Source organism: Lynx rufus, unplaced genomic scaffold (genome assembly GCF_022079265.1).
Source record: "Lynx rufus isolate CCGP_SWC_20201006 ecotype Redwood Valley unplaced genomic scaffold, mLynRuf1.p SCAF_14, whole genome shotgun sequence".
Taxonomy (NCBI): Eukaryota; Metazoa; Chordata; class Mammalia; order Carnivora; family Felidae; genus Lynx; species Lynx rufus.
The window spans coordinates 27726699-27754423 of record NW_025814828.1 but is presented as its reverse complement, the minus strand read 5'-3'; the positions used below and the strand labels follow the sequence as shown (position 1 = coordinate 27754423).

Below are 27725 nucleotides of genomic sequence, written 5' to 3'. Positions count from 1 at the left end.
ATCAAACTCATGGTATTTGGAATTAGGTCATATAATTTTGTAAATACTAGTGTTATATCTCAAGGTTATTAGTATCTCTCTAAATTAAGGTCATTTAGATAAAGATAGCCTCGTATGTCGGGCCAAAGAAATAGGAATCTCCTGAGCTTAACAAAAGTAATTTAGAATGCAGAAGAACCATCGAAGAAGCCACTTTTAAATTGCAAAACAAAAATCTGCCATTTTATTCATTGTTGTAAACTTAGCTAAATAACTGCTTTGGCTTGGGAATTTTTCTCACTAGTTACTTTTATTTTAACTCATTGTTTAAAATTGAACTCTTCAGTTCAGCCAAAATAGATCGAACAGTGGATGCCCTTAATTTAAGAGCACAGTTTAACATTTGCCCTTAACGTTCCTTACTCATTGTCAGGAATCTCACACACCAAAAAATAATTCCCTTTTCTTCATGTGAGAAACCAGCCCCATTCACTTTCAGGACTCTTGTCAAGTAATTGCACGGTGAGGGCCATCAGTGTTGTTTCCAATGATAATGTAAATTTCTTTGAAAATACATTCATCTTGCTTTCTTAAGCATTTGTCTTGGTCTGTTTCCATAACGTTCAGAGTCAATTAATAGTATATGCTTTCTGGACCGTCTCGGTGGCTCATTTTATTGGTCCTCTGACTCTTGGTTTTGGCTCAGGTCATAATCTCATGGTTTGTGGGTTTGAGTCCCCCACTGGGCTCTGTGCTGATGGTGCAGAGCCTGCATGAGATTCTCCCTCTCTCCCTCTCTCTGCCCATTCCTGTGCTCGCTCGCTCTCTCTTTCTCTCTCTCAAAAATAAACTTAAAAAAAAGAAATCCTTGAAAAATAGTATATGTTTTCCTGTTGGAATTAAAATTAAGAAAATAGTACATGTTTTCCTACAGCTTTGGTTGAAGTGGAAAACAGCCTGTTTGGTAAAGTCACTTGGAAGGAGCTGTGACTACTCATAAACAGCTTACATAAAGATCTTATTTACCTTTGCAAACTGTGTCTTTTTGCTTCTATGGTTATTTTAAATGTAATACAATAATAGTTTAAGAGTTCAGTATGAAGTATAGTACTCTCCATTTCTTCCTCCTGCCAGTCTATTCCTTCTGAAATAAGAAATGTTTACAGTTTAGTAGTATCTTTTCATACTATATTCTGTGATTCTTAACCGTAAATTATATATATATATATTCCCATTTTTTTAAATATTACCTCATTCTGTACATGTTTTTTTTTTATTTTCTAATGTTTATTTACTTCTGAGAGAGAGGGAGAGTGTGGGCAGGAGAGGAGCAGAGAGAGAGAGAGAGAGAGAAGCCGTAGCAGGCTCTGGGCTGACAGCAGAGAGCCCAATCTTGAACTCACAAACCATGAGATTATGACCCGAGCTGAAGTCAGGTGCTTCACCCACTGAACACCAGGTGCCCGTATACATGGTTTTTAAATAGAGCAGTCCATCAGGGACATTTTTCTAGGCAATGTATACTGATCTGATGCATCCTTTGTAACAGCTTTAGAAGAGGAATCAAAGTTTATTCTATTATTTTCCACATTTCTGGATTATTAGATTATGATAGGAAAAGGTGACTTAAAATCTCTCTTTTTGTCCTTTTTTGAATTTCTTTGTGGATATATGACCTTTTTAATATCCCTATAATATAAAAGAAGAACATACATTTTCATTTTGTATAAAATGTGGATTAAGCTTAACTTGTTAGTTTTAAACAAATCTCTACTCTTGGTTTTGTTTTGTTTTCTTTTTTTGTTTGTTTGGTTTAGTCATCTTGAACCAACAAATTCTGAAAGAGGTATATGGAAGCTACCAATTATAGCTGTGATTTTATCATATTCTCTTCTTATTTCTAGTAATTTATATCCTATTTAGGATGCAGCCAAATGCTGGGGCACAGCAGTGACTGTTACACTCTGCATTTCCATTTTACTAGTGCTTAGGTTCTGATTTTTAACAGTCTTTCACCCCACTATTTCTGTGGTTTTATATCCAAATTAAATAAGAACATTGCTCTCCCCACCAGTATGATTCCCTCAGCAACTCCTCAGTCTTTCAAGCCAAGATAAAATCCTTCAAAAATCAATAATTCATAATTTTAGTTCCTAACTACTCTTGTTTTCCCATTCTAGTATAACTTATCTCGTTGATGAGGTCATGTGATCACTCAAATTACACTGAAGCTATTGTTGTTCTATTAAATTTAACAACAACAACAAAAAACTCTCACAGAGGTTACTGGTCATCAATTTTTTTGTATTCTTTATTTCCTCATTTAGAAATCTTTATTATAATTTATTTTTCATTTGGCTGCAGCACTTGAGAAATTTCCTTCTAAAAAGTATATAAGGGGGAGATTGTGTGGCTCAGTCACTTGAGCATCCTCTGGATTCTGGCTCAGGTTATGATCTCACAGTTCGTGAGTTCGGGCCCCGTATCGGACTCTGCACTGACAGCATGGGACCTGTTTGTTATTCCCTGGCTTTCTCTCTGTCTGTCTGTCTCTCTCAAAATAAATAAATAAACAAACATTAAAAAAATAAAAAGGATATAAGGATATATACCCTTTAAATACTTGTATTTTTAAAATGATCTTTCTATTGCAATTGTGATGATGGATTCTTTGGATAATAACAGCATTCTTTTTCTAAGTTTATTGATTTACTTTGAGAGACAGCATGTGCGTGCACACATGTGAGTGTTGGAGGGGCAGAGAGAGAGAGGGAGAGACAGAATCCCAAGCAGGCTCCATGCTGACAGCACAGAGCCCGATATAGGGCTGGATGCCATGAACAGGAGATTATGACCTGAACTGAAACCAAGAGCTGGATGCTTAAGAGACTGAGTCACCCAGGCACCCAAGTAACAGCATTCTTTAATCTTTTCCTTTTAATTATTTATATTTATTTATTTACTTATTTATTTATTTAACATTTATTTATTTTTGAGAGACAGAGAGAGGCAGAACATGAGCAGGGGACGGGGGGGCGAGAGAGAGAGAGAGAGAGAGAGAGAGAGAGAGAGAATCCAAAGCAGGCTCCAGGCTCTAGGCTCTGAGCTGTCAGCACAGAGCCCAACGCAGGGCTCAAACTCATGAACTGCGAGACCATGACCTGAGGTGAAGTCGGACGCTCAGCCGACTGAGCCACCCAGGTGCCCCATAATCTTTTTCTTTTAATAGGGTTCTGCAGGTTATACATCACTGTCTTCTACTTTTCATTGCCATCTAGCTGCCACTATGTCCTAGTTTCCATTGTGGCCAATACGAGGTCTGATGCTAGTCTCCGTTTCGGTATGTTTATATTTAAAATGTTCTCTTTATCTCACACTCTGTAAGTTGCTCCCCACCCTGTCCCTCAGAGTTGAAAAATTTCACTAGGGTGTGATTTAATATATTTCTAAATATGTTTCTTTAATTATTCTTTAACCCTTCTTGGTACTTGGGTAACATTTTTAACTTCAGCAAATCAATAATGTTTTAACTCAGGAAAATTTTGTCTTATAGTTATTTTAACTATAAGTTATTTGAAATATTTAACTGTCTCATCTGTTCTGTCTTCTCCTTTTGATATTTATCTTCAGTACATATTATATGTACTAATTCTATCCTCTGTGTCTCTTATTGTCTCCCTTAGGATTTCATTTTCTTTCTGTTTTTCTCTCTGTTGTGAGATACTTCCTCTGGTTGGTCATTCAGAACCCACATTTTATTTTTAGCGGTGACCGTTCTCTTTTCCAAATCATCTATTGAATTAAAAAAAAATAACAGGTATCAGGCTTTCTGAGCTCTTGTGTTATCTTTTTAAAGCTTGTCATTTCATTTTTATTAAAGCTCTTGTCTCTTTCTTCTAGTATACTACTTGTATGGACTGTCAGCTTTGTTTCCCTTTTTCAGTCCCTTGTATGTACTGAAAGGTCTTGTGTTCTTTTCTTTGTGCTTAAATTAAAGGGTGTGAAATTGTTAGCATAAATGTAAGTCAGGTTTGTGGGTTCTATTATATGCTGCTGATTGAGAAGCAACAAAAATAATAGGAGTATTTTTTTTTTCTGGTGAAGAAAGGCTTAACAAGCCACAACCTCCTGGAATAAGTATGTATAGGAAAGCATCCTGAGCTTATGAATTCGAGGTGAGGGCTACAGCTGTCCTGTTATCTAGTACAGCCATTGCCCAGTAATGCCTTCATGAAGCACACAGGCAGGTACTGATTCCTTCCTCTGTCAAATAAATGTTGTTGTTAAGTCAATTGTCTTCCACAGATGGCCCCGTATATACACTTGGAAATCACCAGGTTCATAGTTTCCATCCCAGACTGTGCCAGAGGTTCAAATAACCTTTCAAAGACTATCAGTTCATGATCTTCCTGTGTCCACCTTCCCCTCTTTTCCTAAAATCGGAATCTCTGATGCATGCATTCTTCTCGAGTCTAGTAGTTAGTCATGGTTATTTTGGAGGTTGAGTCTACTCACCTGTGAGGGAGACAGAAAATGTGTATATTAAGGCACTATTCTCATCACGTCAACATTTCCATTTTATTTGTATGTATACGCACATACCTGTATACATGCATAAATTATTTTAATGTTTATTTTTTAATGTTTATTTTTGAGAGAGAGTGAGAGAGAGCACAAGGGGGTAAGGGGCAGAGGAGAGGGGGGACAGAGGATCCAAAGCGAGCTCCATGCTGACAGCAGCGAGCCTGATGTGGGACTTGAACCCACAAACCAGAAGATCGTGACCTGAGCCTAAGTCAGACAGTCAACCCACTGAGCCACCCAGGTGCCCTTAATATTTGTTTATTTTGAGAGAGAGAGAAAACACAAGCGGGGAGGGGCAGAGAGAGAGGGACAGAGAGAATCCCAAGCAGGCTCCATGCTGTCAGCCCAGAGCCCGACGCGAACCTCAATCCCACAAACTGTGAGATCATGACCTGAACTGAAATCAAGACTTGAACGCTTAACTGACTGAGCTACCAAGGTGCCCCCATAAAATTTCAACAGATAAATCCTGCATATGTAATTTGTAGACTTCACAGAGGTGCTTTTATTAATTAACTTAATCAGAGTTGATGAGACTACTTAGAGACTGAGGTGCTGTATATACAAAAACAAAGTATGTCAGCAGTTCAATCAAAACAGATGTAGTATGACAAATTGACTGAATTTGAACTCTTGACATTTTAAATTGGATTTAGTAGCCAGTCAAAATCTCCTTTGTGAGGAAAACTGTCAATCTAGATATGCTACAACAATTGCTTTCTGATATATAGTAGTAGTGTTAAAATTTTTCACACACGAAGATCCTAGCTTTTGCAATATTAACTGTCTGTATTATTAAATATTGAACGCCATGTTATAATTTATTCTTATCAGCAACTAAAATCTTAATTGTGTTTCCTTTTAAATAATTTAGATTTAAATTTAAATAGTCACATGTAGCTAAGGACCACCACGTTGGGTGGTCAGTTGTAGGCATCTTCACTATCACATTCCTTATTTTTTATTTATTTGTTATTTGTCATTTATTTATTTATATTCTTACTTATTTTTATTTCTTTCTTCCGTTTTTTTGCTTTCAATTCTAGTTAGTTAACATACAGCGCAATATTGGTTTCAGGAGTAGAATTTAGTGATTCATCATTTACATACAACACTCAGCGCTCATCCCAACAAGTGCCCTCCTTACTACCAGTCACCCTTCTAGCCCATCCCCCACCCATCTCCCTCTGTCAACCCATAGTTTGCTCTCTAAGAGACTCTTATGGTTTACTTCTCTCTCTCTTTTTTTTTTCACTTCCCATATGTTCATCTGTTTTGTTTCTTGAATTCCACATTTGTATCAGCATTATCAACAATAGCCAAACTATGGAAAGACCCCAAATGTCCATTGACTGATGAATGGCCATTTATTGTTTTTACCATTTTATTTTATATTATTCATCATAAGTGTACTCTCTAATCTCCATCCCCCATTTTCCCCCATCCATCCACCCATCTTCCCTCTGGTAACCATTAGTTTGTTCCCTATAGTTAAGAGCCTGTTTCTTGGTTTGTCTCTCTCTCTCTCTTTTCCTTTGCTTATTTGTTTTGTTTCTTAAATTCCACATGTGTGAGATCATGAGGTATTTGTCTTTTTCTGACTGACTTAACACTATCATATTTTAATAAAAAATTCATTCAAAACCAGAATTATGCCCTGGGCATATTCAAAAATATGTACTTAGTTGCCAGATTAAATAATGTGGAGATAAATGATGGCCAGGTTTTCTGAGATGTTAGAGAAGTGTAACACATCAATTAATATTGTGAACCTGCTCTGCAAAATCTGCTCAAACTGGGAGAGCCACAGGAATATAGAAATTAAGCAATATGGTAGTATGCTATATAACTGCAGAATTTAAAGTAATTCCAAAGTTATTTTTCTTGTGTTAATTTTATTTTCAATTTAAACTGAATACATGTATATATGTATATGTGTGTTCATTTTCACGTGAACATATGAAAAATTCCTTTGCCAGGTATTGCCAAGTTAACATGTCAGAATAGCTTCCTATCAGAAAATTGATACTAGATACATAAATTAAAAATTTTACGTGGACAGTTTGTGAGGAGTTCACAAGGATTAAAAGGACTTCTTGACTGTATGTCTTCTCAGATACGCCAATCCACTGAGAGGCATTGCGGGCCTCCATGAAGGGACTAAAATTAATATCTCCTAGAAGTATCTCTATAACAATATCCCAAATAATTGCTTCACTTTTGTTCACGTACAGTGTTTCACATTAATAACAGAGACAACTGACAAGCCAACTTGTGCACGTGTAACAGCGTCGGATAGTAGTGGGCACTGAATTCGAGAAATGTGACTTGCTTAAATCAGAAATAGATTTAAATCCATACCAATGAAGATTACATTATGAAATGAAGGAAACACTCCTGTGTGAATTTTGGGAATTCCAAAATAGAAATTCTATGACAGCTGCAGACCCCAGCAGTTCTGGTCAAACATGTATTTTAAAAAATTATCTTTTTACGCTAATAATTTCTTTATTCACTTATTCAACAAGTATTTATAATAGCTTTCTATATGCTAGGTACTATGCTTGAGTCTTTGATACATATATTTTCTGTTGTAAGGCACCGAGGGTCTATAACCTTATCTGTGAAATTACCATGTTAGTTTTCTGGTGATTTCTTACAAGGTAGACGCTATACGTTCGCACTGACCTTAGTGGGAACCAAAGCCCTTTTTCTTTCACTTCTCTTACAGGCTGTACTTAGTGACTAGAATTCTACCAAGTCACTAATTTATGTTAATTAATTGAAAATCCTTATTAAAATGCAAATGTTATCCTGTGGAGGCTAACTCTTTAAACCACTATAAGCCATTAACACATTATCAAGATTTAGTTTATCAGTTTAAGTAGATATTAATTTAGCTTGGCCCTGAGGTGTGGATCTGATGGTATGGAAGAGAAGAATCGCCATGAGGCAGATCAGTAAGCAAGTCCAGCAGCCAGACCCTTGATACAGGATACTATACATACCTGGCCTCCTAGAAGTAGGACATACGTAGAGCCTGGCAAATCCAGCTTCGACTGCACACCCATTTCCATGATACCCTGTCTTGTACCAAAAATTCGTTCCAATTTTAGAAGATAAATAATGTGGCTCTAAAGAATGATGTTCTGCAATAATTTGCACTGATTATTATTTAGTGTTTCTTATTATTTTGAACAAAAAGGGGGTACATTATAAGCTTCTTGCAGTTTGTTGATCCTTAATGATCATTTGAGGATCGATCTGTTTTTTCTTACATAGCTTTACACAGACAATTTTCTAGATGCTGCAGTAAAACGGGTGGGAATACCTAAGAGCAAATTCTCCATTACTATTTTCTGTATGAAAGATCATAACCAATCCATTAGGACTCATTAGGCTGATTATTTAAAGTCTTTCTACCCACCAACTTAATTAAACGCATAGAAGCCTGAGTATTGTGAAAATGCTAGTGTTGCCCTGGCATTTATGTGCATTCAGAACTGTAAACAGGAAAGACTAAACTTATACATATCTCATCTGCACCATATTCTGGTTTCTTGTGTGCTTTATTATTTGATTCTTTTTTTCTGAGGATTAATGTAGAATTTTTGGCCAAATTGGATTTTTTGACTTGCCTTTTTAGGCTTGTAATTTGACTTGCCTTTATAGGCTTGGTCGAGGAGAAATAAATAAAAATAGCTCAGGTGTCTTTCTTACCATAATGATCCCTACAAGGAAACTTAATTGTCTTTCTCTGAATACTTTTGAGACTGAGAAAGGGAGCTGCCTAAGTTCTTTTCCATTTCCTTGTCATTTATGACGCATTAGAACCCATATAAAGTCTGTAATCCTGTTTGGGATTTATATGCTATTGTGTTATTATTTCAGAGTAATCTATATATTTAAGAATGCCCTTTTGAGGAAAGATAATCAGATATAAATGAACAGATTTTCATAATATGGGTCAGTTTAATCATTAATAAGTAATCTTGTTTTCTTTTAAAGATTTAGCCCATCTTTGTCTTTATTAACGCTAATGGAATTTTTTAAATGACTGCATTATTTTATTACATTTTTTTTGTCCAGATTCCAGTCTATTTTTGTTAGACTTTGAATGTGTTGATGTATTTTCTGTATACCATATTTATATTAGATATATTGGTATTTTAAGGAATATATCATAAAAATATGGGATATAGTACATTTTTCTTTTTGAGTTTCTTTGACCTCATAAATCATAAATGGGCCAGTAACCACAACCCATTTGAAATTTATATTGAGGTGAGAGAAATCGTTTAAATCATGGAGGAAAACATTTTGTTTTAAAAACTTAGATATAATGCACTATTTGTTTCAAAACAGGATTGCTTCTCTCTTATGTAGTTATGTGGTCCTTCAAGAAACACATTTTAAGTGATAAAAAGAATGTGATAACTGGAGTTTCAGAGAAACCAAAGTTTATTAAAAACTTTATGAGTGATACCCATGCCTACTTACAAAGCTCAGAATCTCAAAACTGTTTTCACTTCACCTTTAGATGTTACAAATCATAGTTTTATCCTATCACAGTCCTTTTAAGCATCAGTTGAGTTTTCCATTTTTTAATAAAGATAGTACTTTGGGACTTTCTTCCACATCTCTTGATTTTCATTTCCAGAAAATAAAGACAGTGTGTTCTTTTGGGTATATATCGTTAGATATGAATATGAAGAGAGAGAAATAAAATGAATTAGTATGACTACAGCACTTCCTTGCTAATGATGCATGAATATCTATAATGATATAAGGTGGTAAAGAATATTAACAAAAGCAAGCTGATTTTCAAAAGGTTAGACAGGATTTGTACACATCAGAATTCAGAAGGATATAATTATTCAACGCAGAGTTAATGAAATTCAGAGGAAAAGGCAAAATCTGAATATGAGTGCATGGATTTTGCATAAAGAGGAGAAAATGAACATGATACTTCCAATTACACTGATTTTTTTAAAAATAACTGTGTGAGATTTTTATTAAACTAACTGCAAAGTCATTCATTGGTTATAGTGGATTTATTATAGACCTGCATGACTGTGTCAAACAATGATCTATTTTAAAGTGTAGATAGCAAACTACATCTCCAAATTTCTGACTCTGTTGATTAAAGTTTTAGTTGTTTCTTGTATATGCAACTTTTGTTTCTCTATATTAAAATTTACTGCACCTATTACAATTTTATAATAAAGGAGAATATTCAAAATTTATAAAACCGAATTTTCTAAAAAATGAGTTGATAGATTCCCAGTGGTGTCAAAGAATTATTTTGAGATTCTTGTATTTCTCATAAATGCTCACAGGATCATTGCCTAGCTTTTCTCTAGTCAAGTGATAGGTACCACTTAACTTCTCCTGTCTATCATGACTGGATACCAAGTATCAAGATGATAGGCAGAACTAAATCCTCTACTATCTCAGTCTTCATTAAATATATCCAATGTGTGGTTATTAACCTTTTAGAATTTTATTTACAAAATACACCTGAATCACTGTCCACAGGTAAATGTAACTGGATGGCATTTTAGGAATTATAGGTACTCTAGTTATTATTATTATTTTTTTTACAAAAGAAAAAAAGAAAGAAGATCACTGATTTATCAGTAGTGTAGGATGGCAAAGACTACATTGTTCTTCTCATTCATATCTTTTCTAGTGATAGAATATGCCCTTCTAGTTCTTTGATTGTTCTCTTCAACCATAATAGTTTTAGTATTTCTCAATATTCCGGAGAATATCTTCATGCCATGTGAGCATGGAGTGAATAGGTTATGCTATAATTAGTCCACTTATTTTCATGAATTGATACCATTTGCTCTAAGACTTGTATATGATAGTCTTGAAAATAATCGCAAAATACATATTAATAGAGCATGCCTCATGTGCAATATATTGGCAAATGTTTCTTTGAAGGGTATTGCCTTCAAGTTGGTGATGGTGATGGCTTCGTTCTTAAAGACAATAAAAAACAAAAATGGTTTCTAGAACCAGATGTAAAATTTCAATTCTTTGAAAACTTCTGAATTTAAATAGATGTCACCTAACAATCCCCTAAGAGAGATTTCCATTGAAATATAGGTGAAAATGGTTTTGCTCTTGATGTGATGATGAATATTTCTTATGTGGGAAAGAAGCACTTGGATCAATATGTAATAAAATAATCTAGGACAGACATTTAGTCAAGTAGTGAAAAACTTAACAAATGTGAAGCCAGAGGACAGTGTGCAATGCACATTCGTAGATCCCTGGCTGAGGGCTACAGAACTTTGTGGTTAGCATTATTATTTAAGTAAATCTCATTTTTTAGTTTGTATTTCAATTTTCTAACGTTTGTTTTTGAGAGAGAAAGAGCGACACAGAGTGTGAGCAGGGGAGGAGTGGAGAAAGAGGGGGAGACAGAATCCGAGTCAGGCTCCAGGCTCCGAGCTGTCGGCCCAGAGCCCAATGCGAGGCTCGAGCTCACAAACTGTGAGATCATGACCTGAGCCGAAGTCGGAAGTCAGAGGCTCAGCCGACTGAGCCACCCAGGCGCCCCTAAATAAATCTCATTTTTAAAAAGAAAACCTTTACTTGAGTATAGTTGGCCCACCGTGTTACATTAGTTTCAGGTGTACATTTTTATAAAATTCTTGTATGTGCAACAAAATATCATTAGCCAAAAACACCGAAGAATTAGAAACTTGGGTTTTAAATTGTGTTTCTGGAAGTTAAGTCCAAGGCAGTAGTCAACTTTGAGTTTATTTTTAGTGCTTCTCCACTCTATTGTATTTAACTGTTAAGTTCCTTGCTGTCAATAATCCATAATTACTATATTTGCGAGTCATTAGTATGAATCTAAGATAGCTGAGAGTGCCTCAAGGGTAGCTAATGAAGATCAAGGAAACTACATGTCAAAAAAGAAACAGAAGATGTAAAAACTTAGAATTATTTTCCTTTTAAGAGAAAATGATATGGATAGGCATTAAAACATTTTGGAACTCACACTGATCTTATTTTTAAGTTTGTTTGTTTGTTTCCATAGCAGCTGCAATGGAAGACAGTATGGAGGTTCCTCAAAACATTAAAAACACCAATACTATGTTATCCAGAAATCCGTCCAGCAATTCAAAAACCTTGAAATCGGGACTTCTTTTTTTATGTTTATTTATTTATTTTGAGAGAGAGCAAGAGCACATGAGAGGGGCAGAGAGAGAGAGAGAGAGAGAGAGAGAGCAGGAGAGAGAATCCCAAGCAGGTTCCTCACCATCAGTGCAGAGCCCAATAAGGGGCTTGAACTCATGAACTGTGAGTTCATGACCTGAGCCAAAATTAAGAGTCAGACACCTAATCGAATGAGCCACCCATGCACCCCCACGCTGATTTTTTTTTAAATGAAATTCAGCTCTTCTCTAAATATTTTGAAGATATGTCTCATTCTAAAACAACCTGCTTGGTTAAATGTATACATACACAAATACATGGATATATACATATGCAAGAGAGAGATAAACTACTACTTGTTTTCTACCCAACTTTGTCCCAAATAACAAAAACCACTACTGTATAAAAACTTACAGGTATAAAATGTATACAACTGAAAAGCAAGAAAATTGAACCATTACCAAAAAATACTGTAGGAACATTCTGGTTTCAGATAATGTAGAACTATCTTTCCTTCAGGAGTTGAAGAAATTTATGTAAATAAGAAAAACAACTTATTAACCTGGAAATTTTTAAGAACAACATCCACCAGTCTAATAGAATATATGAAAGTCATAATAAATTCGATTGACTTGTGTTAACTCTACTAGTTAGTATTAAATTAATGTGTTAGTGGAAATTGCACATTCACATGTCTGCCGATTTATTTTTTCTTTTAAACTGCTGAAATGGTTTGAAATGAAGAGATTGAGAATTTAAATTTAAAAATATGTGGTTAAATCTGTGGGTTGTCCTCTTTAAACTGTAGCCCAAAATTCTATTATTATTTTGAATGCAGAATTAGAAGTGCAGGCAAATTATCATTCTATTCATGATGAAAGCATATGTATCATGTATTTTGGTCGAGATATACACACAAAATCGAATTTTGTAAAAAGTACAATTCTGTTATTTAAGCTAATTGGTGTAATTCTGTGAATTTGCAGTGTTATAAGTAAATGAGACATCTAAGTTGCAATTATTTTCATATTATGTAAGAACTGAGTACAAGAATTCTGGACCTGAGAAATTAATAAGAACGCATACATAGTCCAGCTGATAATTTTACTCATCTTTACATGGATTCAGTCTGAAATCCTAAGCTCCATTTAATTGCATTCCTGCAGTAATGAGGATGGTCTTGTCATAAAACCTGTGCAGTAAGAAATGGCTGTGTTAGCATGCTTATCATCAGAACTCCTCTAGAGACCCTGTCACTGAAACCCTCAGCTGACCCCATCAACAGGCAGATGGCAGTTGATCAATTCAAAACGAAGTTACTGGAAAACTAATTTCAATTACAAGAGTTTTGTTGCTTATAGTATAGACAGAAAAGAGCAGAGGTCATCCCTCTCTCTGAATTTGCGTGCCAAATAGTATTTATTTCATGCTCTTATAAGGAATAAGGGAAGAGGTTCTATTGGCCAAATCCAAAAGGAATCTAAACTCCCAATGCCCATCGATCCTAGTGCTTGAATGGCAGGTAGGAAAGTGTAGACGGAGGACAGGCTAGTACTTCCTTAGACCTTAGGGCTTTCTGGAGTTCTCATTAAAATGGGAATCCCATTCTCAGTCTTCCTCATCTTGTGCTTCAATTATCGGTTAACTTAACAAGAAACTAGCATCAAATAGGGGAGCCGACGTCTGAAATTTGGAGGAGAAGGGTACTGAATATAAAGGTATATACCAGCCAAAACCACTTTGGCCCTCTTTTACTTCAATCAAGATTAAGGGGAAAAGTATAGGAGAAGTTCCTTTGGTAGAAAAACCACACATGTAGACTACCCCTCCCCCAATTCTACTTCATACCTAATTTTCCAGGAAGCCAAGAATTACATTTTAAAAACCAATTATGAAAATCATCCTTTTCTTAGAGTAAAACTATCCCTCTCATGACCTTATGGCTCTTGGTCTTTCATTCTTATATTCGTGGTACTAACGTGTATGTATGTCTTATTTTTAAACGCTTCTAACACTTTCTGCAAGAAGAGGGTATATAAATAATAACCCTTTTACTAGACTTACCATCATGGATTTTTGTTCATTTTCAGCCCTCTGCCAGCTCTAGACTGGAATTTATATAAATTCAGTAGAGGTCTTTTCATTATTAGGAAGCTAAAAGAATTCTTCTTTTGTATATCTATACCAGCACACAGTCCATGAAGAATCGATGATGGTGATGACTGAAGACATGCCTTTGGAAATTTCTTATGTGCCTTCTACTTACCTGACTGAGATCACTCACGTCTCGCAAGCCCTGTCAGAAGTGGAACAACTTCTTAATGCTCCTGACCTCCGTGCTAAAGATTTCGAAGATCTCTTTAAACAAGAGGAGTCTCTGAAGGTAAAAGCAAAGCATTTTTGTTAAATTTTACAAGATACTCATCTTGATCATTTGCAGGAAGAAAACAGTTGACCTAAATGTACACACTGAAGGCATTTTGACTCCCCTATCGAATTACTAGCACACTCCACGGGATGCTTAGTTGTAGAAATCCGGGGTAGAGAGAGAAACACAGAAGAGGGATTTTATAATATTTAATGTTGAGAGACTTTCTAAAAGAGGGAAGAAACAAAAAATAATAGTTTCACATCGATTTAGGGCAGAAAGGACTCACTCAAAAATAAGCTTTGATAGGGGAACTGTATATTCGCACCTAATACATTCCTTTCTCCTCCCATAAAAGAGGGAATTAGAGGAGATTTTAAATTTTATCTATTAAAAAATACAAAAGAATAAATTATATCTATTGCCTATAGTTTTAACTTAATATATATATTCAATTTAGAATTAGTTCCAGTATCAGTACTATAATATATGGAGTCTAATCAAATAGAAAGCAATGAAATATTTTCTCTAAAATTACCAGCCAAAGGCTACCAACCAAATCCAGTTTTGTCTTTGTTTTTGTTTTTGTTTTTGTTTTTTTCAAACCACCAACTGCAAATTTCTGAATCCCAAATGAAGGCAAAACATGATGAGGGAATAGCCTTTGAATTATAGAGGGAAGTGTCTGAACCTAAATGAACGCAGCATCAAGAAAATGTACACAATAATGTGGGCCTCAAGATAATTTTTGAGATCATACATTTTACACTCAGAATGAAGTAGTATAGCTTGGTATTTTTCAATGCAAATAGTGGGAGATTATAGACAGAAGGTAAGTTCACTGTCAACAGCAAAACACTATAGCAAAACACTATTAGCCAAAGTGTCTTATACTCTAAATGATTTTTTGAGAACTCATTCCATATCACACATTTGTCTGCATAGGTATACAAATAGATAAAGCTGTTTGTTTGTTTTGGAAATCAGAGCTGCGGTATCTTGAGTCACTTGAATTTCCTATCTTATGTTGTATCAAGTAAGCTATAAAATTACATGCTAAAATAAAATAAGAAATGCATGGGTCTCTGGAACTATTCCATCCATTTCAGTATGGTGTTCTTTCTTAGTATTTTTGAAATAAAAGTCAGATCGCTGACGGATACAGTGAAGAAAAGAAACCCAATCAGTTGATAAAGGATACATGCCAGCATTCCTGTCATTATTCACATTCACTAATTTCACATGACAGCACAGTTTATAAGTTCATCATTGTCATTCAACATGTAAATTACTGCTAATGAGGTAATATTCATTTCATTCCATGTTCGTGGACATATGGGTCAGGAGAGCAGTGACCCTAAACTTATTAAGTTGCCCATTGAATATCTTTGTCTCCATACCTCTTAACCTGGCACACTCAGAATGATGGGCCCCTGGCTATGCTCAGCTAATCATTTGTTCTTCCAGATGTATTTAAGAGTATTCTAGCTATTGCCAATTGTGATGGTATTGATTACTGTGGTTTGTAAAGAGGTATTATTGCAGGTTTAATTTAACCAGATTATTGAATCCTCATGAGATGCATTTTTGGGCATAATTCCAGCTCACCACCGACAAATCTCCTGAAGCAGGGAAGTGGGCTTCCTACCTCTGTGGGCCTTTTGAAGAGGATAGTTTTGATCTCAGTCTTTTCAATGAATATGTATTTCCTCTTAAAGGCATTCATCATTGTCATTATCCAGTAGTAAAAATAGAAAAGTAGCACATAAATTGTACAGCTGCTGGTTGGGAAGGTATGAAATTAAATTGTGGTTGACTTTATTCCTGACAGATTTGCATGAATCAAATTACAGAACTGTAGTAGGCATTGTTGTGGTTTAACATACATATTCTTGAAAGTACGATACAACACAAGTAATGTGTAATAAGTTAAAATAATTACTTTCTGAACATAATACTGCTAATATAGCCCATATAATTTCCATAGAGTTATTGAATTAGAAAGCCACCTAATCATTTTGACAAAAACAAAGCAGATAAATACCTGTTTACATATGGAAATCTGCATTTAATAGCTAATACATGAGCTAAGGCATAGCTAGCAATGAATGAGAAATACATAAAAACTATTTATTCTTATATCAAAGCCAATACTCGCATTGTGAATCAATTGACTGTGTTTGTTTGTATATAAAAACTTATAACCATTGCACAAATGATAGTACAATAGTTTTGAAAGAATTTAAAGTTTTGAAAGTCTCAATCACTATGAGGAATGGCTTATACTTTATTTTTAAGAAAAACTGTGGACTGTCTTAATACAATTTGCTCAAATATAATTACTATGTTAAGTCATGAAAGCCTGCTTCAACATACCTTTTATGAAAGTATGAGCATAAAAGAGGGTAGAACTCTGAGTGCCAGGGATCTAGGGCAGGGAGAAATGGGGAGTTGCTGTTCAGTGGGTATAAAGTACAAATGGAATCAGTTCTAGAGATCTGCTGTACGACATTGAGCCTATAGGTAACAGTAAGAGGCTAGATATCATATTAAGCCTGTTATTGAGTTGTTCTTACGACAACACAAATGATAATAAAGCATAAACATAGAACTTTTTAAGTTTCCAAAAGTTTGATCCCTGAGAGTTTTAAATATTTAACATCTCGTGAAAGCAGAAATGATTTATTTAAGGGGCCCAAATGGAAAGGATTTATCCTAATGCTGTCATATACCTGACTTTACTGAAAACTTCAGTTGTATTGGCATCTCCAGTATTCTTGGGGCCTCACCCATACCCCCTCCACACTCAGGGTTCCTTGTACTGTGACTGGCAGCTGCCACCTGCAGGTGCCTGGGACTCTGCCCAGAGCTCTCTCTAGTCGTCCAAACTCGTAAGTGTCGGGGAGTTAAGGCTCTGCCTCCCCACCATCTCCCAACAAACCTCAACCAGTGACAGGTAGTTTTCTATGGATAAAGACTGAGACCCACTGTGCACAGTAGAAATCTTCCTCATATTACAGTCGTTAACTGGTTTTCTCACCTATCCTCTCTGACTGCCTTACCAGGGCTTTCTGGGATCATTCCCAAGTAAATCATGTGCCTATATGTTCTAGTCTTAGAATCTGCTTCTAGGGCATCCAACCTTCGATAATTTTGAAAGAAATAATAGCATATACACTGTTTAGTCAGCATTTACTAACAGAAATCTTGGAAAATACTCCATTCAGGTTGATGACTGTGCTACTTCCCCACTAAGGAGCCCCTTAAATTGCTTAATTAGACCTTGGCATTAATAAAGTAAGCTTTGAGGACAAAAATAAGAGCATGGATTAGAATAAGGGTGACAATGGGGTTTAATCTTTTGCTATAATAAGAATTAGTTTTTACCCACTGGTCAGGCACTCTTAATAATCTACCTATATTAACTAATTTAATCCTCACTACAAATCTATGAAATATATAAAATTATTTTCCACACTTGAAGATGAAAAAAAACTAAAGAAACAGAGTAACTTGATAAAGTTGGCGCAGCTCATATTAATGGAGCACAGATTTGAACACAAGCAACGCAGCTCCAGGGTCTGAGCTGTTAACCACTGTACCATACTACCTCATGAGGTTTATTTCTCGGGTTTTCTGTTGAGCATACCAAACGTGAATTTGGACAAAAGGCAGTAGAATATGGAGGTCTGTCATGCCCAGTTTGTAGGAAAAATGTCCTGAGTTCTCATTGTCTATGAATCCATGAAGGTTTAACAAGATTCCATAAAAGGAAGGAAGGGAGGAGGCAAGGGGGGGGAGGGAAGAAGAGAAAAGGAAAGGGAAGGAAAGAAAGAAGTCAGACATGAATCATCTCACTTCTTTCTTCTAAGCTGATGATAGTACACATGCTCTGGTTGAGGTGAATAGAAATTGTGGTTTTGGTAGGCAAGAGAGTGACAAGAAGTGTGGACATGTGAAAAAAGCTCACAGATGTTGACATGGCACTTAGGCCTAATGCACAGTTTAGAGAGGATCCAAGTAGACACAGCTATTGTTCAACCTCAACAGCACTTGGAAGAGCTTGTTGTGAGCTTAATGAGCCAAAGGCGGTAAAGCAAAGTCGCTCAGTCTTCTTTGACTGGTTCAGCTTTTATGTGGGGCCCTTGAGACCTAAGAGAAATTGTTAGGACAAGCTGCTAATCTAAGGAGTGAGGATTTTTGCATTCAAACGTATTTGTTAAGCTCTTATTATGTACCTGGCATCGCTCTAAGTGCTTAAAAAATGGTGAACCAAATCAACGGACCCTGCCGTTTTTGCCATAGCAGTGGGAGACAGCATGTAGGCAAACACAGAAGTAATAAATAAGTAAATATTGTATATTTAAAGATGATACTTGTTATTTAAAAAAACCCACAGAATTGGATAAGGGACATCAAATTACCAAAGGGGTAGGAGTAGGTGAAATGGAAAGAGGTGGGATTGCAATTTTAAGTAGGGTGGAAAGGACACTTGCACAAAGATTTGAAGAGACTAAGGGAGTCATCCTAGTGCTCAGCCTTGCTGTGTGGGCAGAGCGGATAGTCAGGGCAGAGGCCCACATGTTGGGAGCGTCCCTAACTTGATCACTGTACAGCAGGGTCGCCAGTGTGGCTGAAGCAGAATAAGTCAGAGGAGGGTAGTAGGACCCCAGATCAAAGGGCCTCTGGGTGGTGCAGATTGTGGAGGGCCTCGGGTGCCGTTGTAAAGAGTACCTTTTGCTCGGACTGAGAGAGGAGATATTGTAGACTTTTGAGGAGATGAATGACATGATCTGGTTTGTATTTTAAGTAGACCTAAAAGGGATCAAGAGTAAAACCAAGGAGAGCAATTGGAGAAGAGATGCTGGTGGTCTGGGCTAGGGTGGTTGCGAGAGATTCCCAGACCCTGGTAATGTTTTCAAAGTGGAGGCAACAGATTTATTTCTTTTTCCACACAGAGACTTGAGCATGGATGTATAAAGACCTATTCTCAGCAGATTTGGGGCTCAGCAGAATTTAGGTGCCCTGTGAATTTGGCAGAGGATTCCTTGAGGGATGTAAGATTTCTTCTCACCGATATTTATGCCTTCTGTCCTCATCTTGCCTTGAAGCAGGGGCAAAAGCCCTGGCAATGAGATCTTATCTTCCTGATCAGGATCTTTCTCCATTGGAATCTATTTCATCACATCTAAGCACAGGCTTAATGATGCCCGTCATTTGAATGAGGAAAAAACTAGTACCATGTGCAAACTTTTTTAGCCTGGTATTAAGGGAATTAAATAATAGAAGGAGATACCTCACGTACAAATCTGAACCAAAGATCTGAAGGCAAATAAAAGAATGAATGTTTCTGCACACCTTGTAGCGCAGGGGCATACTACATAGAGCGTTAGATTTTTTTCACCGATTTAATAATATTCCAACAAGAGGAGTTTGCAATTATTCTAAATTAAGTAATCATGGAGCGTATAAAATGTCAAAGCAAAATTTGATTCTAAATGCTTTTTGAATTCTACTTAAATTAAATGTATTACCACATTGTAAAAACTGATCTTTTGGACTACATATAACATTTTGAATAATGTAATCATTTAGTGATTTCTCTGAGGAAAATCAAGTTTTTCAGCTAACACATTCATTCAGCTATAAATATACTTCCTTTCTTCAACTGTTTTTATCATTGGGGATTTATTTGTTCAATTTGCTATTTATATTTGTGAATTACTTTACAAATATTAATCTAGTCACTGTGATTTAAATTGTACTTCAGTCATTTTATCAGTACTTAATTTTTCATTCCTCTTCTAGTGAAGAGATTATAGATATTTACTGCATCGTAACCATGGCCAGCTCATATTTACTTGTGATTTTAGTACAGTTTTCTTTTATATCGTACACATGTCTCTCTTTTACAGGAGATAATCCATTCTCTTCTGCCTGCCATTATTTCATCAGGCCCAACCATTGTCCTACTTTGGCTCCCTAGCTGTAGTGTACTCCCATCTTTGCTAAAATGCACTTTGAGAACCACTCCTGCTTAATTTCTCACAGCAAGACTATTTGGATCATCCCCATCCTATAAATTCAAGAAGTCAGAACTTTCCACATTAAAACATACAATTCATGAGGCTGGAGGAAGTTCGGAGGTCGAAATTCAGTTCTGGGGAGGTTTCCCTTCTGTTCATGACCAGTTCTCTTCTTTGACCAAGTCACATGCCATCTTCTGATGTGTGATATATAATTGCTGATTTGTTAGTTCTGCCAGGACCATGCATCCTCCTATGGAGAATGTTTCGGACAAAATCCGTTGTTGTATTTACGAAGCGCTGTTCACATGTGGACCATAAACCGTGCAGAAAAACCAAAAGGATAACTTACCACAGAGCCACTAAAAATAACTTTAAGATTCTTCTTTAGAAGCTCAGAAAAATCTCATTAATAAGTACTTTAATGCCTTTTGATTGAACACTCTTCCCAATTTGATATGTCATTAATGTAGAGCCTGGTAGCTGGATGGGACATACAGAGGATAAGAATTAGATTTATTTAGGGTCTTGCCTTCATCTGTCAGATGAAGACAAATTCCAGAGAGTGAAAATGAACTGGAGTTTGAGTCTTTGGTGCGCCGTTTGCTCTTTTTCAATTTTCAGATAGATCTACTCCCCAATGACTGCTGTCACAACAGCCACTAATGGGTTTCTCTAATCTTTTTTTTTTTTCCTTAGAAATCAAAGTTGTGTGCTCTTCTATTAACCAAGTTACATAGGGTCTCAAGGCATTTTTGTTAGCTCATACTGCTTAAAGCTATTATTTTCAGCTACCCCAAATGTGAAAACAGTAGTGCAGGGTTTTATAAATCTGAAGACACATGCAACATGCACTTAAGTGTAAATATATCCATTTAACTGCAGCGCTGCATTTATTAAAATGGTGATAGTGAGTCAGCAACAGCAAAAGATACAGTTTTCACCACCTGCAATGGTTTGCAAATGAGCTATCTGCTCCTTCTGACCTGTTCCCTGTGGTGACCAGCAAACATCCCATGCACAACCAACCAGGCAGAAAACACAGTATCTTTTGTTGTTCACCACTGGATCTACAAGTCCTAGAACAGTACCAAGCAGTTAATAGACCCTCAGTGTGAATCTGTTGGATGAATGAATGGCAGTCTTGTAAATCCAGATAGGGACTCCGTGATCTAAGAGGACAGAGCATTGTTAAGTTAATCTAGCAGTACCAAGCCTAAAAGGAGAAACAAAATTAGACTCTTTTATATTATATTCTTGGTCATTGATTTAAATCATCCAGACATAGGTGACTTCCAACAATCTGTGCACATATACTAGCACGGAGACATTTATGCTATCTAGGTTTGGACATACTGATTTTTAGGCCAATCACTTATGAATGTATGTGGCAGGAAATCCACATGTAATTAAAATGTTAGTAATATTTTGCGTACACTGAGCTTGCATTATATGGTAAAACACTGAATTGGAACAGAAAAGACTTAGATTTAGATCCCACATCTGACTCTTGTGTCCTTGAGCAAATCATGTAAGTCTCAGTTTTCTGAACTTTGAACGGAAATTAATGATAATACCTGTCTCAGCCTTTTCAGCTGTACACTTGTGGAGATAAAGTGAAAGCATGTAGGATTATGTGAAAAAATTCTTGTAAAAATGTGTAATTATATAAATTTCACGATTTGTAAGACCCGTCTTACTTCATCAAATACCCAAAATCTTAAAAATCATTATAAATTAAATTTTTATGGAAATAATCTTTTAAAACTGGTCTTTTAAAAAGCAGTAAACCTTATACAATTGCATATTTATGTGTAAAATACTTTAAATAACATGTTGACAACAGCATAAAATATACATAAAGTTGTTTCCAGATTTGGCAAATAGCCTAAAGTTTAAAAAAAAAAAAGTTTAAAGTCAACGAGAATGCACGGAGTCTAAAAAAACTTGTTTTTGACAAAAACTTCTTTTAGAGAATCTTATTTATGCTCATTTTCTTTTACTATATTTCCAACGCTAAGTATTACTTATGTGGGGGCAAACTTTTCCATTCTTCAATTAATTTCAGGTACTAAAAAATAATTCTTTGTTCTGTACTTCTCTTGAGGTTGTGAAAACTCTAGATCATTCCAAGTTTCTCTGCGCTATGGCTTTTACCAAGAATAAGAAGCTGTTTTTTCAGTTTGTTTTATTGTTTTGAGTTTTGTTTTCCAGTGAAATTTGTTGAATTCATTTTTTCCCAACTCCTTTTCAGTAATTTACAATTCTTTGTTCAGATTACAGAACTATGAAAAAAAAAAGAACTTGATTTAAACTGTTTTAAAGCATTGAAGCTTCTCTTTCTTGGAGTTCCGAGATTTATTTTTATTACTTATTTTTTTTTCCTTTTGCCATTTAGAAAAGCTACTCTGTATTCATTTTCCTGCTTACGTCGGTAATCATGACCACATTAATACTATAATGGCTTTCAGTTGAGCCTTATGAAGTGACATTATGTAGATCAAAATGTTCAAATATTGGCAATTGTGTATAGTTCATTCTAATTCAGTGACTTTTCTCCAAGTCTACTTATTTCTAAATTCTAATGCATATCGTTAAACATTCAAGGAAAAGAAGTAAAAAGTTTCTTTTGTAAACCACATATAATTAATGGGCACCATTTACTCCCAATTCCCAAGTTGAATTTGCCACACCTTAGACAAAAGAGTAAAGAATGTTCTCAGCATTTGGGGTATCTGTGGGGCTTCCACAAAGGTAAAGATAGGAGGTAGAATGTTAGGATCCTCCTTCTGTATCATGTTTTGTTTTGTCATTCTTAAATTTTAGTTTAGGTTTATCTCAGAATGATGGTATGAGACACCGGTTTTGCTTTCTCTGTCCCCCATCAAAAACACTTACGATGGAATGCATGTTCTCTCAACATCAACAACATTAATCATGTATAAAATAGGTAAAATATTACCAAATAGGTTTCCTGTTTTTTCCAAAACAGAGTACGTCATTTGTATTCTTACAGACTTAACTATATCTTGTATAGTAGCTATCTATGAACTTGATTGATTACTCATACTGGATTTTCAGTTCTTTGTCAAAATAATATTATGCTCATGATGGCATATGTATACAGGATAAAAAGAGTGTAAAGGGAATAGAGGAAAGAAAAACATCCTGTCCACAGTTTTAAATCCCATTCCTCAGTGGTAATCATTTCTTTTAGGTTTCCCTCGATTGCTATATTGCCTTAGAATTTTTCTCCATAAAACCTACCTGCCCCTCCTCAACTCAGTTACACAAGACATAAAAGCATGCCCTGGTTCTAAAAAAATGGAAACATAGAATGCCATATGTCTAATTTTGAAGAGAAATAGCATTTGCTTCCTTACAACTCTGCTTTGCTATGTGCAAGAGCCAATTTTTCTATCAAGACTTTCAATAAAGTGATTTAGACAATGTGCGCAACTCAACACAAAATGTACCTATCGCAAAATGACTTGTGAAATTGTTTCCAGTTTAGCTGGTGCTGATGGACTAGAATCATTGTCTTTGAGGAATACTTGGGGCAGTAAAGTGAAGGTTTTACATTTTTCTTTTCTTGTCGATGCTCTGTGGCATGTGAGAAACATGGGCAGAGGTAATTCTGAATGAAGGCGTTAGGTATCTGAGGTATCTGAGGAAACCATGGAGCAACTTAGCCAGAAATGCAGATGGACTGTTATTCTTCTATTTACTCTAATAGCTAAATAACCAGTAAAAGTGAAATAGAATAAACAGGGAAATAACTGAAGAGCTCACAACATCTGTTGGGACCTGAATGCGTATCTGCCATGGTTCAAGAACAGTGTAACAAAATCTTAAGGTTCAGTGATTCCATTCAAATTGGATTTTCATAAGCAAGTTAAGATTCAGAGCTTCAGCTCCACTTTTCCCTTCAAATCAACAAATACTTATTAATGCTCCAATACTGGGTTTAACACTCTAAAAGAGAAATATAAGACTTGATCTCTGCACTCTCGTAATTTGTGACATTAATGGGATACACATATCAGAGTTATGCAAACAAGTTAGGAAGTAACGAAGGTAGGAAAGGCATAATATAGCCAAAATACCGTATAAGGAATATGTGAAACAGAATTCATGAGGAGGAGAAAGCAATTCAAAATTTAGAAAGCTGAAGCAGAATAGTTTTATAAAGGATAAAGCCCTTAAATATCTGTAGTTGGATGTAATTGGAATTTGGACAGTACTAATAGCTACCACTCATTCATTTTGTCCCAGGACATGTTTTAAATTCTTTGCTTATGGTGAGTCATATGGTCATCACAACAACCTTATGAAGAAAGCACTCTTATTATACCCATATTCAGAATTATCCCAGCTAGAGATGGTGGTGTGTATCAGAGTGGTGGCAGGGTCAAATTCCGGACACATTCCAAAGGTCGAGCTCGTAGGATTTGGTGGCCACTTGCGTGTAGGCTGGGAGAGAGAGAATTCGAGGATACCACAAATAATTTTGTCATGAACAACTGGGAGAATGGAGCTGCCGTGAAACTATATACTGTGGACGATTGCAGGAGGATCAGGTTGGGGGAAAGATTTGGTATAAGTTTAGTGGTGATATGTTAAGCGTAAGATGTTTACTAGACATCCACGTGAATATCAAGGAGACAGTTGGATAGATACAAGTCAGAGTTCAGAAGACGATCTCGATTAGAGATGTACATATGGGGAAAAGTAGGGGTAATTTCTTAGCTCTTCTTCCACACTTGCTCACATTATGTATCTTTTCCTATGTTCATTTCCCAACCCTCTTTCCTTCTAACCCCACCTTTGTGGACAATCTCAGCCCCACGCCCATGACTTAAATATCAGTTTGACACAAATGGATCTTATTGGCGGAGGTAGAAAGCGGGAGAGGCAAGATGCCAACATAGCATCAAAGACCTATTGCTAATAGGGCCCAACAGAGGTGGCATCTGGCAGATGTAGGGACTCAGCCATTTAATGACAGACTCTGCTTAAGGCCACAGCAAGGTGTCTGTGGACTAAAAGAAATAGGATGGCAGAGGTAGACAGAGAAATAGAGAGGAAGCTGAGGCAGAGCCAAGTGAGGTAAGACTAGGGACGCCAGGACTATGTGATGAGGGTTATGCATAACAGTACTGAATGCTGCAGAGGAGGCAGTGAGGAAGCTGTTGATGAACCAATAAATCGAATTTTCCTTCAGGAAGTAAATACAATAAAAAAAGAAAAAAAAAAAAGAATTACAGGTGTTTATAACCAGCTGCTCACATGAGTCACTTTGAGAAATGAAGACGAAGGAATCACTTGGAAGCACTTATATATCTATATTTATATCAATATCTATTTTTATATTTATATATAATGAAGTTCAGTGTACTTCAAACCAGAATGTCATTATATGGGTGCAAGTCACCTTCAGGGGAAAGTATGCTAAATAATCAATTTCATATTTTTCATATTATCTTGTATTTTAGTTTATATGTTTATTTCTCTGGAACTGCATTATTTCAATTCTAATACAGATTTTTTTCCACTTGCTGAAACATTTTTACTAAGGGAACACTGGCAAAGTTTGAAGTAAAGATTTTGTAAATAATGTCTGCATATGTTATTACAAACTTTCAAACAGAAGACAAAATTTCAGATTAATGTTTGCCTACACATCCTATAATCAACATATTTAAAATCCTGCCTTGGTAAGAGGTTTAAACTCATGGAGGTGTGTTTGATGTTACTCCTTGGTATAAATAGGATTACAGATGCCTGTAAATCATAAGCATTCTTATTTTTTAATTGTGTGCTACAGTTTAAGCAAGTGCTGACTTGAATTTTCTGTTTGTATGTGTGAGATGCCCACTTATTTTCTTGACTACAGGAAAGATACAACGGAAGTGATGGTATTTTAAATATTAGAGACCATACTGGCACTCTTAATGGTACTCTTAATGGTATTTTTGAGACAAATACGTAAGACACAAAATTAAAATTTCAGTAACTTCTTAAAAGTTTATTTTCATCAGAAGTGATTTATAATAAATTCACTTTATCAAATACCACCATCCCCTACTCCAGCCCTGTTCAATTTCCACAGTATCTCCTTTGACATTCATACAAATAGGTTTACCATTTAGGTGGGCAAAGCCATGCTCTGTAATGAAACATTCTGACAGCAAGGGAGTAGTCGCTGCTTTACCTTAAATGGAAGAAAAACTGAACAGCAGAAATCCGTCCCTTATGATAGAGAAGACAGCATTGTGAAGAGTTACTTGAGAACTTTATCTCAACCTGATTAATTGGCAAAGAGGTCCCTTGTTTTGTTCCCTAGATAAATGGTCTGTAGTGTCTAGTTTCTCTTTTTAGCCCATTGAAGGCACTATTACACGGTACTTGAATCAACAAAGTACTTTTAGGTTTACATTGTTTGTGTTATGAATCCCCTTTAAAAAACTGCTTCTCTCTCGGGCGCCCGGGTGGCTCAGTAGATTGAGCGTCCAACTTCAGCTCAAGTCATGATCTCATGGTTCATGAGTTTGAGCCCCACATCAAGGCCTTGCGCTGACAGCGTGGAGCCTGCTTCGGATTCTCTGTCTCCCCCACTCTCTCTCTTTCAAAAATAAACATTAACATTTTTTTTTTTAAAAACCTGATTTTCTCTAAAGGGAGGTTCATGTTTTTAAATATCATTTATATCAAAGTTTAAGCTCATCTTATCATGTCTGTGTTTTCAAGGAACTCTTATTTAAACCACCAGCTTTTCAACTGGAAGCCTGACTTACAGCATCATAGTTCATAATCTTCTCTTTTTTCCCTATTTTACATACCCAGACCTCACCTCTCAGTTGAGAAAGTTATTTCGCTGTCTAATTTTTCCCTATTAGCAGTGTATAAATGAGGGTCTTATTTGACTTGATGCCATGAAGCAGAGCGGCAAGAATGCTATTTTAAAATACCAAAGACCTAAATCTTATGCACTCATGTACAAGTGCCTTCCGGAAATGAAAGTTTCCTTTGGCAGTAAGAGTGACTAACAAACCTCTGACAGAATCTAGATGGAGGGTAGGGAGGTTAATTCCTAGGGGCATATCAAAATTAAGAGAAAATGTTGACTAAACAGGGGGTACCTCATGATTTTGCCATCGTATTTTCAGGTAAGATAAGGAACTATTCAGGGATAGACATGAAAATAATATATTCTGTAGTGATCCTAAGGATTTTTCCATCACCATAGCAACTACAGGGACTATGGTTTCATTTTTAGAGGGTCAGAAACTATAAAGATCACTTATTTCTAGACAAACCAAAATAGTAAAAAGCTATAAAAGATCTCATCTTTGACTTTAAACTGTGGAAACTGCTACAGAATTTTCTTTGGTGCATATACCATTTTTCTGTGTGCAGTGCCTCAGGGACAGGAGTATGTGTAGGGACTTTAAAAAAGGATTTCCTGGACTCCAGCCAATTTTGACAGCATTCTCTGAGAATGCACCAAGGAGCTATTATCTAGATATCCAGGGAGTGTGACATCCCCTGCCCCAGTTTTTGCTTTTTGCTTTTCTCATTTAAGATAGAAA

General features: G+C 35.9%; 1 protein-coding gene across 2 annotated transcripts in view; it reads left to right on the top strand.

Moving 5' to 3' along the window:
- DMD (dystrophin) overlaps positions 1-27725 on the top strand; it is a 1630689-nt gene that overhangs the window by 457764 nt on the left and 1145200 nt on the right. For both annotated transcript variants that reach the window (XM_047076051.1, XM_047076052.1), the window contains exon 37: positions 13928-14122. In XM_047076051.1, the coding sequence (XP_046932007.1) occupies positions 13928-14122 (195 nt within the window). The remainder of the gene's footprint in view (positions 1-13927; positions 14123-27725) is intronic.